At 36.7% G+C, this 18,562-nt stretch overlaps 1 protein-coding gene across 6 annotated transcripts in view; it reads left to right on the forward strand.

Annotated features, from left to right (window-relative positions):
• The window catches only part of uxs1 (UDP-glucuronate decarboxylase 1), a 93,534-nt gene that overhangs the window by 23,852 nt on the left and 51,120 nt on the right, over positions 1-18,562 (forward strand). For 2 of the 6 annotated variants that reach the window (XM_084122232.1, XM_084122231.1), the window contains 7 exons: positions 6,898-6,925; positions 8,411-8,459; positions 10,901-10,917; positions 11,010-11,046; positions 13,040-13,083; positions 14,778-14,838; positions 16,573-16,753. In XM_084122232.1, the coding sequence (XP_083978358.1) occupies positions 6,898-6,925; positions 8,411-8,459; positions 10,901-10,917; positions 11,010-11,046; positions 13,040-13,083; positions 14,778-14,838; positions 16,573-16,753 (417 nt within the window). Of the gene's footprint in view, positions 1-6,897; positions 6,926-8,410; positions 8,477-10,900; positions 10,918-11,009; positions 11,047-13,039; positions 13,084-14,777; positions 14,839-16,572; positions 16,754-18,562 lie in introns of all 6 variants that reach the window. The other 4 variants (XM_084122235.1, XM_084122236.1, XM_084122234.1 and 1 more) reach the window with 2 other exon arrangements.

Genomic DNA, 18,562 nt, shown 5'->3' on the forward strand with positions numbered 1-18,562 from the left:
TGTAGCAGTTTAAACACTATGGTTCTATCGTTTTCAGAGTCTACTGTTGTTGTTTCATTCTTTCCCTATTTCTTAATTTATTTGACACCTATGGACCAGTGAGGTAAGGATGGACTAAATCGGGAAAGGCCTATGAGGTAGTGTCTTCACCCTGGGTTCACCCCCGAAGCCTGTTGCGTTCAGTTCTTCCCAGGGCACCTCACTTGTCCGTGTCCTATTCTGTCCCTGTGTTGTGTACACACTGTACAGTGTGTGAGAAAATTGGCACATTTCCATTCTCCAGTGAAACATCAGTCCTAGTAGACATCATTAACAGAGGATGGTTGTCTGACTGCAATATTCTGTGGCATAACATTTAAGGCTGTGAGTATACTGAATGTCCCCCAAACAAAGGCTGAGACAGTCACTTTCCTTTTGTTCTATTAAACAAAAATAAGTATTTCATCTTTGTTGTAAGTTACTGGGGAAATTAAGCACTCACAGCCTAAATGGTTAACACCGTATCAAGTTGCCCCACGAGTTTAACGAGGAGGGGAGGGGCTGCTTCAGAATATCAAGCAGGCTAAGCAGAAGCTGATTAACCTTGTTAACTTCTTTAAAGTTCTTTTTGTTTTTCCTACATTCTTTTCCAAAATGTCCGTGCTTGCCACAGTAAGAACAACTGGCTTCTCTAGGACTTTTGCGTTTCTTTGGCTTCTCTGAGTTGACCTTAACAGAAACTGCTGCAATTCTTACTCTCTCTTTGACATCAGAATCTCTTTCCCAAATAGCTAAACTGTCCAAGTTGTCTTCCAGGGTTCTCATACACCATGTGATGTTTAAGTAAGGCAACGCCTTTCTGTGTTCTGGCAAAAGACAATGAAACCATGTGCGAACCAAAGGGCCATTATCACCTAACACCTTCTCTGGCGTGTCTGCAATTCCACTGTACACTGCAGCTGACTGACAGAATCGTTCTGTGTACTCACAAACAGTTTCACCCTTCTTCTGTACACAATTGGTAATTTTCGACCAATCGATTTTGGGTCCTAAGATATTCTTTAGGATTTTCAAAACACCTTCTCTCAAATCGCCTTTACTGACATTTTGAAACTCAGAATTGTTTACAGCACTTTCAAAATCATTGAATTCTGACTCAGTCAAGATCTGTGATATTAGCTGGGTGATTTCAGATAGAGACCATCATGTGTTGCTGTTATGTGCACAGCTGAACATCACAGACTCTCCAGGCGCCTTTTGCGTTCCGTCAACATTACCAATTTGACAATTAAGTTATCAATTAAGATTTGAAAATTGATTTTTGCATTTGTGATTCGATTCAGAATCGTCCACGTCCGCATCGCGATGCATCGATTTTATCCCCCACCCATACCATGATCTATGTCATGTGTGTTTGACTATGTACTAGATGAAACTGCACCGCTCACAGTTAATGGTCTGATTATAGATGGTATATTTAATGATGTTAGATTAATTATAAGTGATACATCTTACATTATTTAGATCAGTAGTTCTCAGGCTTTTCCTTTAATTTATGCTGCACTAAAATTTGTGGACACTCATCATTGGGTTTTTTAATTGATATTAACCCTATGGGGTCGGAGGTATTTTCTGGGCCCTGGAGATGTTTCGTCCTGACATTTGTGCTTATTTCTGTTACTTATAACTTTTTCATGGCTAAAGTTTGATTACACTGTATGCAGTACCATCTCTGCTTCAATTATGTGTAAAATATTGTAGTTTTGAAAAAAATTGTTCATTGTTCATTCATATTTTTTTTTAAGTCACTGAAATAAGGCAACAAAACCCATACTGAATATTTGTTCACAAGACTTTTGAAAACTGGATCTTGTAGCCTTGATTTTTTTTTTGCTTCAAAACGATGTGAAAATCATCCTGCCCACTCATTCACGTAAAACAATGATTTCAGAAATGTTTCAGAAAGGTTTTGTGTCAGAAAGGTTGTATGCAAGAAGGTGTTAATGATCATGAATATTGAATATGAATGAATATGAATATTTGTTTCACACCTGGGAAGACAAAATCCCTCCCCTAATTGCCCTATCAGGTGAATCGGACTATGAGTATCACTTGGTTTTTACCATTATTTCATATTTCTCTATTGAACTTTCTTTAAAACATGATCTCATAACATTATTTATGCCATTGTAATTGCATTCATGCCACCTCTGAGCAGCATGAAACAGTGTGTAAACATCTAGATATAGCTTGTGCTCTGCAGTGCAAAGACTGCTTTTGCTGATATGGAGTTTATTTGATTGAATTGATTGCTTTATTTATTATATTAGATGATAATAAAATTAATGGAATTTTAAGAATTTGACACAAAACATGACATATTTAAAAGGGTTAGAAAAACTGTTCCTATATGAAAATCACTTTAAGGCCCTTGGAAACTGTGTTGTACATTGCTTTAAAATACAGTAATACATTCATTAACCTGAGCTTTAGTTAATACTCAGCCAAGACTTTAGACACACAACTGCAATCACTTACACATATTATGTAGTAGTCCGAACATCACTAGAGACCCCAAAACCAGGGTGGAGAAATTCAGAAAGATGAATTTGGGTCATGTGGAATGCTACTTTGAGAAATGAGTGTTCCAGTTTGTTTTGTTTTTTTTTGATCCCTAAAGAGGCCCTAGGTTCACAAAGAGAGTGAGAGTGACCTTGACAAAGCAGTCCTCCGCTGTTGCCTACCTGCCCCAAAACACAATTTTCACGCCTACCGACTGGCAGCACTAAAAATAATTCAGCCTCTACAACTAAGGACTTGACCAGATGTAATTGGACATGTTTTAAAGTCTGCATTATTTTGTTTCCAGTTTACTTTCAGAAGCTTTCATTTCTAAAAGTTGTTGCGATACGGAAAAAAATCCACAGTCTCTTTTAAAACGTATTGTGAATCAAGGACTCTTTTTGGTGAAATCAAATTAAAGTATGAAATGAACTTTAGCAGCAATCTCCTCGGTATTGTTTGTGTTTTCAATAGTTTTTTTTTTTTTGGTCATTTGAGACATTGTGTAACTGTTTTTTTTTGTTTTTTGTTTTCTTTATACTTTTTGATCTGGAAACCTTCAAATTGTGAATGTGTCATTTAAGTCCTTTCTATGTGTTGTTGTGGGTATTGGACGGCATTCATTTTGTGTATTGGTGGTTTATGAGCTATTTACCGGGAAATTGACTATACAGTATATATATATATATATATATATATATATATATATATATATATATATATATATATATATATATATATATATATATATATATTTTTTTTTATATATATATATATATTTATATTTTTATATATATATATATATATATATATATATATATATATATATATATATATATATATATATATATATATATATATATATATATATATATAATTATTTTTATTTATTTTTACTTAACAAATTTTCAAGTTAAAAAAGATAATAAGATTACTGTAAGATAATTTTATATGCATATAATTTTGCTCTAACTTTTAACTGGTAACTCTGGAATGGAAAAATTGCATTTTTGCATTCTTTCTTCATTCATACAATCAGTCATCATAAGAATAGGGCTCTTTACACTTGAAATAGTCTATCCTGGATCATTCTAAACCCCGGGTAAACGGAATCCTGGGTTATCTTGCTTTAGGTTTCGCACTTTTCAGGGTTTACCCAGGGTTAAAAGCAGGGTTAAGAAAGACGATAACTCGGGGTTAAGCGCAATGTGAAAAGCCTAATGTCTACCTTCACCATGAACCTACAATTTGGGTTCAATTCCATTTTCTTCAACAGTTGTACTCACAAAATTTTTCTTTCAAACATAAATTTGATGAAAACATTTCATGGAAGCATTTAATAGAGGGGCTCTAGTGCTATTTGCAAGGCAATGTGCTGATAAAAAAAATTCAGGACTCCAGGAAGAGAAGGAAAAAGTTGAAAAACATTGCACACAATGCAAAATGATAAAATTGGATATTCACTGGAATTATCCAACATATGGTGTCCAGATAGGCAAATATGGAATCACGGTGAGAAACATTTATTTTGCATCAGCTTCTCTGTATGTTTTGGAATGACAAATGGGTGTTTATAATGCTTGTGGTTCATTTTAATTTTGGACTCATTTTGGCAAACATATTTTATAACCAAGTTTGACTATGGAAATCTTGAGGCAATGGGACGTGCCGTCCTTCGTTTCAGCGGCAGTTTATGAAAATGGACTCTCTTGTCCTTTGCCGTCTTCTGATGCCCTGATGCTTTCCAGTTTCCATCTTTCACTGTCTGTCCTCCACTGTCTGTCTTTAACTCTCTCTCTATTGTTGTATCTATTGAACTCAGGCAAGACAACCAATCCCGTGACGTCACAGGTTGCCAAGATGGCGGTGCCCTTGCTACAAAAGCCATAAACATTTTTTGTGGTTACATTTATCAATTTTGTTATATAATTTTGATTAGAGTGGAAATCTGTTTACTAAATATTGTAAACTTGACTGATTGATTCATTTCCACTTTAAATGGATGCGGTAAATGGACCTGTATTAGTTTCTTCTGAGGAACACAAAAGAAGAAATTCTGAAGAATATTGGTAACACTTTTGGTGACCATTGACTTGAAAAAAAAAAAAAAAAAAAGTCTCACTTAGACTTTTCTCAAAATATCATCTTTTATACTCCACAGAGGAAATTCACGACATGAGGATGAGTAAATTATGACAGAATTTTTATTTTGAGTGAACAGTTGCATTACCACAATTTTCCTCCTTGATTGTTACGGTCCCCCCAATCAGGTTTCTGGTTCTGCCCCCCTCAAATAGATCGTGTGATTCAGATTATTTTTTCTCCTTTCATATTTGCATTGGCATGGCATCAGGTGGCACACAGCAAGCTGGCCATGCACAAAACAGCCTGCCGTAAATCACGCTACACCCAGGAATTTGCGGTGACAGCAGCAAGGCCTCTGGGAAAGAACTGGCCAGATTGGGAACAGAGGGATTTGCATAATTACCTCTCCAACTCTCTTCTGGAGAGCAGGTTTTCGGTTTACACTAACCTTTTGCCTTAGATTCTTCTTCTATCGTACTCTTTCTTTTTTTTTGGTCAAGTTCACCCCCTCATTTGAAACAAAGAACAGTTATCTGTTGTTGACGAAACTCGCCTGGAGCAAGTGTGCAGGGAGGATGGTTTGTTATATATGGTTGTGATTTTCACTTGCTCAATTTCCACTCAGCTGTTTGATGTGTATTGCCAGGTGTGAGTAATTTGTCTTTGCGATATGTGTCCTTGTGCATGTTATAGAGAGGAATGAGTAAAGGGCAGATGTTTACAATATTAATGTAATAATAATAATTATATATAATATTATATATAATATTTATTTATGAAGGTTAGATCTCACATACCCAATTCAGATTATTTTTTTCTACATGCGTGTACTTTGATTAGATAGTTTATTGATTGCCTAGAGCCAACGGTGCTGAACACACCGGCCAACTAAGCCAGCCAACGCACAAAAACAGCCTGTCATTGCCATCCTGATCTTGAAGAGGTACTTGATTGTGATCATTACATATATCATGTTAATATTGTTAATAGTTGTTTAACTTTTAGTAGGCTAAATCATTTATGTGAGTGCGTTTGTTCGTATTGTCTTTGAGATTGGAGCAGACTTGACTTAAGAACTGCCTCTCCTTTACATCTTTTAGAGGCGCATAAAGCACTAAACTACATGTTTGAGTTTTAACAGGTGTGTATGTGTTGCACATTATAAAAGACAATGTTATCATCAGTTAATTAATTGCAGGAGAAAACTGGTTAATTTTGAGCTTTTGAGCTATTTTCATCTTCTGGGTTTAAAATCTTCCTTGTGCCAAATTATAGTACATCAGCGACTCATCAGTGTCCATAATTATTCATTAGACTGCGTGTTCTTATCCTATGAGAGACATATTTTTCACGCCAGCATGTGTTGCTTTCCCTACAGACGCTTCAAACTGTGAGATCATCATGAATAGTAGAGATGCTTTCATGAATTTCAAGTGTCGAGTGTTTGTATTCATTTTGTAAGAGTTTCTGCGTGGCATCTTTAGAGCTTGATGTAACTGATCAAACGGCATATAAATGCTGAAAAACTTTTTAAAAGTGCTACATTAATACAGTATATTATCGATGCAGAGTGTAAAAGCAAACGGCTGTGCATTTATGTGTGCATTTGAATAGGGTGTATTTTACTGTGAGCTTACAAAACCCTTGTTTAATATATTTGTTCATCTTGATCTGTGCAGTGATGAATTGCAGCACATATATGTGGGAGGACCTTTGATGCTTTTAACTTAGTGAGAGTAAAAAAAAAAACTGATTCAGAATGCGTTGTGTTGTCTGTCTCCCACTTTTCCTCTCCACTTCGCAGCTTAACACGGCCAGTTTTCTGTTTGTGTAGCATTTTTCAAAACTGTGGTGAGAACTAAACTGTACTAAAATAGAGGGGTTCATGACCCTTTAAACAAACATTTTCACTTGCATGTACTCTCTGCTATAAATATCTATCCGGGTCTAAAGCCCGGGACACACCAAGCCGATGTCAAAAAACTCAAGGCAACAAGACTCGTTCTCGAAGCTGAACAGCCAATCAGAGTTCTTTCTCTCACCGACGGCCCTACACTGATTCAACATGCCGAATCGGCCCAAAAAAGCCGACCGACGCTCAAAAATGGCCTGACATTGCCCGACCGTCGACTTGGTGTGTCCCAGCCTTAACAGCTTGACTGTGTATTTATTAACAATGTTGTAATGGATATGAATGTAAAACTGTGTCTCTGTGTATTGAGAATCAATGTTATAGGTTTGGTACTGATGTCTCATGTCTTCTTCTTTTAGCTGTCTGGGGAACCTACACAAATATGAGGTAAATATGATATATTTTGTTCTTGTATTTGCAAGCTCAGTCTGCTGCTAAAAAATGTAGCTCTTCTGTAAATGTTGGAAAAACTAGATGTCAGATATACCAGTCGTTCTGCACAGATGCACTTCCTCCATACTTGCGTGTCGACAGGGTGTCTTATTACAGAATCCCAAAAAATCCCACACTGGCATATCTTTTTTCAGGTGCAGCTAGTGTCTCGTTTCTTTCTGTCAATTCCTTCAACATGATTTTCTGTGTTAGGTACACACTGTGTCTTCTTTTTTCTATTTTGTGATGGCTGACAACAGGCGCCAAGGTGCAATAGCACCACATACTATGTCAACCAGACTGATGTTGGATTATTTATGATATTATCATATGTGTTGTATAAACAATATAAATATTTCTTCTTTTTTATATATCCTGGTTATCGTCAATACTGGTATATTGTGACACCCTTAGTTGCAATGGATTGATTGTGCTGGAAAGTATTCTGCAGAATAGGTTAAAAAATGGTAAAATATGTAAACAAAGACAAAAAGTCCCACTGTAGTCAATAATTGTATTCCTTAAAACTCATCTTTGGTCACAAAAATGACATATATTAAAAAAGTTTTTCCTTGTTTTTTTTGTTCATGCCTTAAAATGGCTTGAATGTAACTCTACACACTTGCTTCATTTAGTATACACGGTTCTATGAATATGCAAATTAGCCCTGCCTCCACTCACTCACCAGCTCAGAGATCCACTCATTGAGGATCACACGTTGATGTGATTGGTTACAAGGCAGTTTGTGACGCGTTTTTGAGACTGTCTTTGGTTCACTGCAGTTTTAACGTGAAAATACTCAGCAATGGTGTTGATTGATTTATGAATTTGCACATGGTTTGTATATTACTTAAAGCATATTACAAACACCACATAGACATATAAACAACATTAAAAGCAGGATTTTCACCTCGGGGACTTTTAAAATATTAGTTTCCAGGGATTCAGACCAATGATATTTAATGCAACACCCACTTTCCACATTCAAATAATTTCAAGAAGAATGAAATCAAACCCTGCTCTTTCTTTTCTTTCTTCTTGAATATCTTATCTTCGTATGTATTGATGTAGTATATTGTTGGCGACTGGTGTTTGAAACTGTCACTTTCCGTGGGCATCGATACTGAGTGGCCCTTGTCTTTAAATATTGCAAAGCCCACGTATCTCAAGACCCCTGTGAAGGACCACTGCACTGTGCGTTAATCAGAAACCGAGATTAGACCTGTTCACTGGTCCGTGGCCGTGGCAGATTGATTGAAAACAAGCTTTATTATAGATCAACTTCAGGCATGTGGTACTGTTGACTCTGAGCATCTTCATCATGTGTCCAGACTGAGCTGAGGGAGAGTAGTGTGTGCTTCAGTAAGCTCTGCTGTGCAAGTGTGAATGTTTGTGTGTCTGTGTGGCTGTGATAAAGCCGTCTGTTGTTGTTTCCCACAGGTCTATACAGGAACACGGAGAAATGAAGATTGAACAGAGGATAGATGAGGTTTGTTAACACAAGCTGTTCATGTTTGTTTTCAAGTTTTTTTTACACAGTTGTGTGTTTTTAGTTCAGTTTATGATCACCTACCTCAGTTTTACTGGAAACTATATATATTTAAACCTAACAGCTGATATCCACACTTCAAGCTCTCGGGATACATTGTGCAGCTACCCAAGAGCGCAATATAATTAAGATTTTAATTACTCATGCCTTCGATAGCAATTACGTTTCATAGTCAGGGGGCAAGTAACAAGCTGTGGTGATCTTATGTTATGCTGTTATGCTCTGCTTGGAACCCCCAAAATACCGTTTCTCTGCTTGTGATGCTGTCCTGACTACATGTGTGATGTTTCCCAGTCTTTGTTATTTGAAAAGAGTACACAACTTTTAGAATTTTAACAGATTTTAAAACACTTGGCATCATACACTTCCTGACTTAGAAAAACTGGGCATCATACACTAAATGACTGAGAATCACTGTCCAAATCAAAAAAAAAGAGTCTTTGCCCATTACACTATGCAGTTTTCTCTGAAACTCTGTCAATTTCAACTCAAAAGACTGGTTCTGACTTTCGGCAACTCACATTGGCTGACTGCAAATCGGGCAAAAATCTGGTTAAAAGTTGTGTAGTGTTATTCCAGCCTTAAGGCCCATTCACACCAATAACCATAACCATAAATATAACTGTAAGGATAATAGTGTTCACACCTAATCGCTTTCTGCAGTTTCGTCATCTGCCGCTTTAAAGATGCAATTAGCGATTTTTGAAAAAACGCTGTTGATAAGTTTATCGGACCGAGCATCAAAACACACTTGTAGCCAATCAGCAGTAATGTGTGTATACACTCATGATGGAGGAGGAGAGAGAGCTCGGTGCACAATACAGACATTAATATAATTACAAAAGAGGAAAAGTCCAGGGGAATATAACTTTAAAAAGAAGGGTTACGATCAGGCAAGAGATAGGACCCGCTATACTATCGGAGAAGCATTCCAGCACTGGAGAGACCTTAAGGAGCGTGAAGGTCTGAAAACGAACATTAACGTCGATATGTTAGTAACGTTGGTTTTGCTGTGTATCACTGAACTATCCAACTTTTGTTTGAATATATTCATGTGCCATCTTCGCTTGTTTGTTCATTTGCATTATTATTATTATTATTATTATTATTATTATAATGAGCCTGGAACTTCTAACCTCCTGGATCCTCCTCCACCACCAGTTTCAGGCATCGGCTCCCAAAGTGTGTCTGAAAAGTGAGATAACATACTCCTAATATATGGTTTGTCTTTTGGTTCCCCTTTTAGTGATTGTTTTAACCCCTTCTTGTCACATTTGTAATATATTAGTTACTTGGACTATCAAGTTATGTAGGGAGCTGTTCATGGAAACTGTTTGTTTTTTGGGATGGAAGGGATGACAAAGGAGTAGAGGAGCTAAATAACAATTAGACATTAATTTGAATTATCATAGTAACACAAACGGCTTTCACTTATTCATGACATCATACCCTCGGCGGCAGGCACAGCAGATTCCACTATAGTCGCTGCCTGCGTTGCATACCGTGTGTGTGGATGTGGGGGCGGAGGCATCAAGATAGGGGTGTGATCCTTTTGGGTAGGGGTGTGTTTGTTTTGGAGATTTCAAATATCAACAGCATTTACCAGATATCGCTTACTGCACCTTTAAATGCTTCAGCTCTTTAAAGCAGGATGCATTCTGATTGGCTGTCAAAGTTTTACTTTCACCAGCTGGAAAAAAAAATCGTTCTGAAAGTGATTTCAACGATATTTGTGGTGTGAACTCTGCTATTCTTTTATTTTTAGATCTATATGTCTTTATCATTATAGTTATCATCCTTGGTGTGAATGGGCCTTTAAGCTGTTTTGTAAAAACAACAGGTATACATACAGTAGTATACATTTAACCTTTATTCAAATATTACTAAAAATTGGTTAAAGATTCTGTAATCATATTATGTATAGTTGGGCATTTAGTCAATTGTTTTGTTTGTGATAACACAATGAAACCTGCCAAATTGTGTGGACATAAGTTCTGGCCAGACTCTCATACAAAGAAATTATGAATACATGCAAAAACAAGAGAGAACCAATGAAATATGACTAATTCTATTGTAGTCAATGTGCTTTTTCCTGTGAGCTTTTTGATTTTCTATGCATTTTTTTTTTTTTTTGCATATTAAAATAAAATCTGTAGCTGCAGTTGGCACATAATTTAGTCAGATAAATACCTTAACCAAGCTTAGTATGTTTTGTTTGATTGTTTTTTTCAGATTTAAAATATTTAAAACATTTTTGCCACTACTGTTTATAAAATCATTTTAAAATAATTGTGTGTGATGTAAAGCCCAAGGAGGCTATTTTTACCAGTGCTTGATTTGATAAAACCTGGAACATTAACCCTCTGTTATTCCTCACTTAGGTGTCAAGTTTAAACATGTGAGTTCCCTGAGTCGGTTTAGAGATAATAATTTAATACCATTTAACCTTTTTTTATTAATGCCCTAATTTTTTTTTGTTTCTTCACACAGCAACTGCCACAAAAATCACCAACTTCCAATGAATGAAGTAAAACAAATAAAACATTCAAAACTAATTAATGGAATGAATGAATGAATGAATGAATGAATTAATTAATTAATGAAAATGAATGATTCATCAGTACACACAAAATGTTTGATTTTAGAGGGTTTCATTAACTTTTCTTTTTTTTTTGGTCTGACTTTACCAAGCCCTCTTTTTTTTCAACCACCTGTCAGTGCATACAGAATCATCTTTTTACTCTCCAATTAGTTCCAGATGGATCAAGTCCAGTCCTCATTATTTTTATTTTTTTCTCTTTGAATATCCTGGTTCTCTCAAGAGTAGAATATGAACAACTCTTCATGTTGCTTTTAAAATTTGACACGTCGTAACTCCCCCTGTACCGTAGTGCTATTGACGTGAATGATACCTCAAATCAAGCGGCTTGTTGAGGTGAGGTAACCTGTTATGTTTATGAGCGATCAGATGTACCATTTTCACCTGGTGAATGACAAAACAGGTGAAAATATTGCATTGGCTTACATTTGAAGGAGAGAACCGAACCGTAACTAGCAACCAGAATATCACAGAGACTTGGGCTTGTAAGAAACCACCCAGAACCGTTTGAAAACCACTCAGTGTAGATTGCTATATCTTTAGTTTGTCAAATTAATTTTTTTCCATGTAGCATGTTTGCGAAAGTGTGTGAGGCTGATTTGTTTGCACATACATTCACATTAAAAGTCAGTGCTATAACTGCAATCTCTATCGTTTCATTATAGATCCCAAATGTCTGCTTATCGCATGCAGAAGTTCATTAGAAACCGTTTTTCTCATATCTGCCTGACCTTAAAGTTCAAAGCGTCTCAACATCTACCAAGGCTTGTTTGTCAGCATCTCCGATAGCTTTTAGAAACTATGACATTTATTCTCCTGTCTGATGTTTGATATTTCATTTAAAGAAGTGTTACAGTTTGGAAATGTTCTTCGACCCAGATCTTAAATCTTGTTGTTCTGGGGCAAATGTCTGATGTTTCAACTGTCATTCGGAATGTTAATGAAGTTAGGATTACTTACTGAACATGACTTATAATTAGGAATAGTGCTCAAATTGATTAAAGCAATCAGATACATTACATGATATGCTAATTGGTTAAATTGATCAAAGTTAATTACATGTATCAGCAACACATACAAGTCATACAAGCTGTAGTCGGTCCTGCATTTTTTTTCTTTGGTGCAGGCCTAACTTTCTGCTTATTAGTGGGTTAATTAAAGAAAGAGTACTGATTAAAAGATTAATAATCTGTTATAGCCCCCCTGTAGTCAATCATTTTATCCCTTAAAACTCCTCTTTGATCCCTAAAAAGACACATTTAAACGTTTTTTCCTTGAAAAAAATCGTCATGCCTTAAAATAGCTTGAATGTAACTCTACAACCTTGCTTCATTTAGTATACGCGGTTCTATGAATATACAAATATCCCCGCCTCCACTCACTCACACCAGCTCAGAGATCCACTCGTTGACGATCACACGTTGACGTGATTGGTTACAAGGTAGTTTGTGACGCGTTTTTGAGACTGTGTTTGGTTCACTGCAGTTTTAAGCTGAAAATACTCAGCAATGATGTTGATTGACTTATGAATTTGCATTTGGATTTTCACCACAGGGGGGCTTTAACTATTTCTGTTCCCTCAAAAGAAAAAGAAAAAAAGAGGTCATTCAATTTCATTCTTCCTTTCACATAACCTTACAGCTGCTCTCAGATTAATCTGTAAATCAGTTTGAGGGCTGATCGTGCTTGACGACTGTGTCTATGTCAGACATAAATTTCTGCCATTTTATCTGTTTTGTTTTCCTTAGGCTTTAAATGTCCCAGTCTCAACTGGGTAATTAATGCAGTCCCCTCACTCTCTATAAATCTCTCTGTTCACCTCTTTTCCTGTTCTCTTTGTTTCTTACTCTTTGTCTCATGTATCTTTTCTTTGCCCTTCCTGTCCCGTTCTCACTGTCATATCTCACTCTGTTCCTCACAGGCAGTGGCACCTCTCAGGGAGAAGATACGGGAACTTGAGCTTAGGTATGTTTTTCGTCTGCACCCAAAAAATTTACACTGTGCTATAGCTTCAAGTCTCGCCGTGCTTGGTATCACAGCGTGGTCTTTTACACATAATAAAATCCTTTTTTTATACCTGATATTTTTGAATGCATCCACACTTCATATATATATATATATTGTGCAATTGTGAGAAAAAACCCTGATGAGCAAGTAATAAGTTGAATAGGTTTGAAATGACATGAGCAAATTTTTAGAGCCTGTAATTACGAAAGAAAAAAAAAATCACAGTAAGTGCGTGCCATAAAACAGCCAGTCTGGAGAAGTGTAAGCAGGGTTGAATAGAGGAAGAGACAGGAAGCTGGAGCACAGTGTGCATCAAGCTTTGAGTGGCATGTCAGGATGGAGTTAAAATCGCACCATGATATTTTGTCAGTCCGCAGTGTTGAGGTGTGAGGTCTCCGGAGAAGTGTCTGTTTTTTTTTTCTCCTCACTTTGCCGCATCTCAGCCAGACCTAAAGGAGATTACTTGATGCTGTTTGATTGGCCCGGGCCCTGACTAAACCCGGCACTGACATAATCTCAGAGTACATTACCTGTGTTAGGAGATTCATCAAACAGGCACAAGTGTCATGGCAGCAGTGTGAAATTAATCTACATTTCAAATTAGTTTGGCCAAAGTAACAAAAACAGTTTTTGGATAGACATTTTGTAACAGGCTTCCACCAGCATTATCAGCATGTGCTGTGGTCCATTTTTTTCATTCTGGCATCGCTCAACAAAAACATCAATTCACAGCTTCCTTGTATTTTATTAGGGTGTGTTTTTGAGATTATTTCTGATAATCTAAGCCACCTAAAAATCAAGGTTCCAGAAGTTTTTTTTTTTTTTTTTTTTTCAGTGATGCCATAGAAGAACCATTTTTTGTTCCCCCAAATAATCTTTCAGTGAACAGTTCTTAAAATAACTATATTGTTTTCTTATTGTGAAGAACAATTCATATTTTAAGAGTGTAGAGAGTGTACATAGGTTCTGACTGGAAGTGATGCTCGCTCGAATATGACTTATAGCACTAATGAATATAATGCATCTCCACGTGCAAGACACAAGTATAGCAACAGCAACACAAGCTACAGACATGAAATCAAGTTTACAGAATAAAGGAAATTAAACCAGAGAACTCTAAACTTATTAAGAAAAATACTTATTTTATACATGCATTGGTACAGGTTTTTCTATGAGGCTTCACTGTGAGTGCATAAAAAAAAAACATATAAAAAAAAACCCTGATCAGAGTTATCTCTATGGGACTGTGTCCTCTTTGGGACCAGTGAGACAATTGAAATGACCAGTGATGATGTTATCAGTGAAGTCAGGGGACTAGGGAGAGTATCTACAATATCTCTGTGTCTGAGCTGAGAACTCAAGAATAATTGGATGAGAGATTCACAAGCACAGAGTCATCCCTCTAGATTATTGAGTTGTTATTGAGTTTCTGTGCTCAGATACTGACATATTCAATACTGACAAGTGAATTTGTACTGGAATGTGTTGATAGAGTAGCAAGAAGAATGGAATGTTTAAATGTGGATAATTTTCATCAGTTTTTTTTTTATGCTTTTGTGTGTGACTGAATAGTGTGGCGCTTTTGACATATAGAAGACAAATACTAAATACTCTTGAATCTTGCTCATTTAAGGTTTTCTTTTATTCTACAGTTTTACCCAGAAGTACCCACCTGTAAAATTCTTATCCGAGAAGGACCGAAAGAGGATTTTGGTGAGGTTTTTTTTTTTTTTTTTTTTTAGTCTTCTTTGGTGTACAGAACTGCTTCTTCAATAATGCATGTCTGTCTGTCTCTAAGATATATATGGCATATACGTGGTCATCATAGTTTATTGACATTTCGTTGTTCATTTTCACACTCTTTGATAGATCGCTGGCATTGTTCTTCCTCCAATTGAAATGTTATTAAAAAAAAAAATCTCCTGCGTTTATAGTGTCAGATTGAAGCATATCCAATTTGGCAGCTGTAAAATAACTAGTTATTACAGACGGAGCTTTTCAACAGGCTGTGTTGCACACAGGTAATTGAGAGTGGAAGTATGTAGAAGCATTGAGGAAACAAGAAACAGTAGGGAGTTGAAACACTGCTCAAATTCCTCTGATAACTCCCTGTCCTGATTTAGCCCCATGTTGTTATTAAATCCCATCTGATTGCAACTTTAAATGTTTCTCAAACTTGCATGACTCTATATACTTCAATAATTTTGGCTTATGAAATGATATACAGTAGGGCTGTGCCGGTAAACTTAACAACCGCACCACCGTGGTTGTAAAGCGCTACCGCGGTGGCTGTGTAGCACCGGCGGTGGTCCGCCAAACCAATTTTTTTGTATATGAATGCTGTTTTACATGAATATTATGACAGGAGTGGAGCACAAAGCTTTGTTTACAAAATAAATAATAGGTTAGCAATTAAATGTTACATCGCAGCCATGGAAACGAATAAGAGAGCTGTGCGTGAGCCCTATAAATGTAAGCTTTGTCGGTTTTGAATTCTGGTTTGCGATCTGGTCACCCGATTATCAGCAAATTTAACAATATTCCATTAGTTATTCCATATAGAAAGCTTGAATTCAAAACGAAAAGAAACCGACTAGCGACTAAATGTGCAGTTCTCTCTATAGGCGCGTTCACTGCGAAGATGACGAGTCAGCATCGTCAACTTAATCTTTGCTGCCGACACTGACACAGAAAATACTAGTTTATTAATAAACAATTAAAATGTCTCCTTGCTGTATTTGACACATTCATAATCATTACTTGTGCCGGTTCTTTGTGACAGCTGTTATGTGCTTTATTGGCAGGGTCACCCTCTGGTTACATGAATGCGTCACCACCGCATCAGCACCGAAAACATGGAGATTTTATTTTAGAGAATAATCGCACAACCTATTCGATATAATATAATTATAATAGAATATTCAAAAATCGTGACTCATCCCTGCATGGAATCTCTTGTTTCTTTTCCCAAATCTTCACTCACGTCTCACCCATTTTCTAAGGGGATTATAAACGTTTCTTCCTGGTTCGCTATTATATTAATTAGGCCTATTATATTCGTATTCTTTACTGTGGTAAAGTAGTAAAATGCTGTAGGACAGATAGCCTACATTTTTACTTGCACGTCAAATTCTTTTTAACACTGTTTGTGCTTGTTATTAGACATGGTAAGGCGCGTCAAGTTTATTTGTGAAGTCTTTTTTGTTTTTTAAATAGATTTAACTTTATTTTACTTTATTATATTATATTTACTCATATTTATTTCAATGCTTTACAGGCTTTAGTGTGTAGTTTCTTTGACGGAATTGCTCAAATAAACACCTTTTTGCTCAAATAAACTTTTTTTTATTTTTTTATTTCAAAACAACCCCCCAATCACTGCATCACCGCTGGTAGTTGGTCCATTGCCACCGTCACAGCCCTAATATACATTCTTTCCTCTGGTAGATCACCGGTGGGGCAGGATTTGTGGGCTCCCACTTAACTGATAAGCTGATGATGGATGGTCATGAGGTCACTGTTGTGGATAATTTCTTCACTGGCCGCAAACGCAATGTAGAGCACTGGATCGGCCATGAGAACTTTGAGCTGATCAACCATGATGTGGTGGAGCCTCTCTATATTGAAGGTGAGCACCACCAATTGCTTTTAATGCTTGATTCATCACAGATAATCAATTATAAAGACTAAGGGTTTTTCTACACTGGGCCTGTTTTTTGCCGTCCGAGTCTGAGCGGGATTGTGGTGATGAGATGAGAGTGTTCAGAAGTTTCAGTTCACTGTTACTGGAACTGAAAGAGGACTGTCAAAAACTGTCAAAGAAAGGAAATTATTTAGATGTAATTTGAAAGTTCAAGAGTTGGGGACTGACAAAAACAACTAGCATTAAAGGGAGGCTGCTTTCATAAATTCAGTCCGGTTTGAGGACAGTCACTGTCAGTGATTAGACTCGACAGTGGATCCTCGAATGAAGTGATGTAGAGCTTAGAGGACCTTCAGGTCATTCTCTTTGCCCCTATTTGTCAGGCAGCATCACACCTCCTACCACTTCTGCTAATCAAACCAGGAGAGGCTGGAGGTCGGCTAATTAAAAACAATGACCGCGATCTCTGTAATGGAAAATCTCGGCAGTGTGTTTCAACCCCTGATGAGTACAGGGTTGACACATTCAACTGTGACATTAACCACATTCACACTAGAAAACCGTTAAATTAGTCAAATTGTTTGAAATCTGCGGTAAATGTACCACAGTCACAAACACAATGGCTTTCCATCTTTTATTCGTATCGCTGTGGTGCACACATCTCATTCTCCACCAAAATGCTATTATTACTCAGTGACGTCAGCAGTGTTTGTCTAGTTTAAAGTGGATATTCACAGTTTTTAACTTTCACATTATAGGCCCACAATGAAACCACATGAACGAAACTGCATCAGTTCGTTAAGAACTTTGATTTGCCCAACTCTTTGACCACAAACGTCTTGCGCCAAATCTTGTACATGCTCAAACCATTAATCTTACTGCATTGTTAACACAATCAACACACAGCTTTTTTCTGGCAGTGTTACAACTTCTGTAGCCGGCACAATTCTGTAGCTGTACACACATGACCTCTAAACTTAAATAAAAACATTAACCCCCGGTTTCACAGACAAGGCATAAGCCTAGCCTTGGATTAAAATGCATGTTTTAGCTGTTTTAACTTTAATCAACTAACACTGGCATATCTTGAAATATGTCAGTGCATTTGTTCTGTCTCAAGATGCGCACCAATAATTTTTTTTCTTTTTTCTAAGGCACATTTTTAAAAGCTAGTTAAATATCTTATTTGAACTAAGGCCTAATCCTGGCTTAATTTAAACCCCATCTGTGATACCAGGCCAAAAGGTTATATATGCTAAACCACTTTTTTTTTCTGGCATATTTTTACTTCTGGTTGGCAGTCTCTGGCAACCCATGTAACTGTTATGATAACAAATGGTCAAAAGTTTAGCAAACTAAATGCCTAGTTTAGTTTTTGTTACTGTGGTTTCATTGTGCACAAATTAAAATCTGTCACAGATATGTTGACATTTAAACTAAGAAACTGAACATATTTTTTTAGTTAGATATGACATTTGTACTGAGATTTTAATAGTAATATGTTATCAAGAAATTTGTGCTTCACAGGAAATGCTAAATATATGTCACACTGGATTGTGTTTAATAAAGCCAGTCAGATTACTGTGATGTAAAGGTCAATTAGCAGATCTGTCAGCAGGCACTTTAGATGTCACTTTCAGCCTCTGACAGTATGCCCATGGACTGTCTCATACTTGTCTGGCAGCTTCCATGAGCAGGATTTTTTCAGCCTGTCAAAATTTGGTATACAAGTAACCAGGCTGCTACAATAGCCGCATTTCCACTTTCGGGCCAAAAGCGAGCGTGGTTGTGTTG

This window comes from Abramis brama, assembly GCF_963993115.1.
Source record: "Abramis brama genome assembly, chromosome: 8".
NCBI classification, from domain to species: domain Eukaryota; kingdom Metazoa; phylum Chordata; class Actinopteri; order Cypriniformes; family Leuciscidae; genus Abramis; species Abramis brama.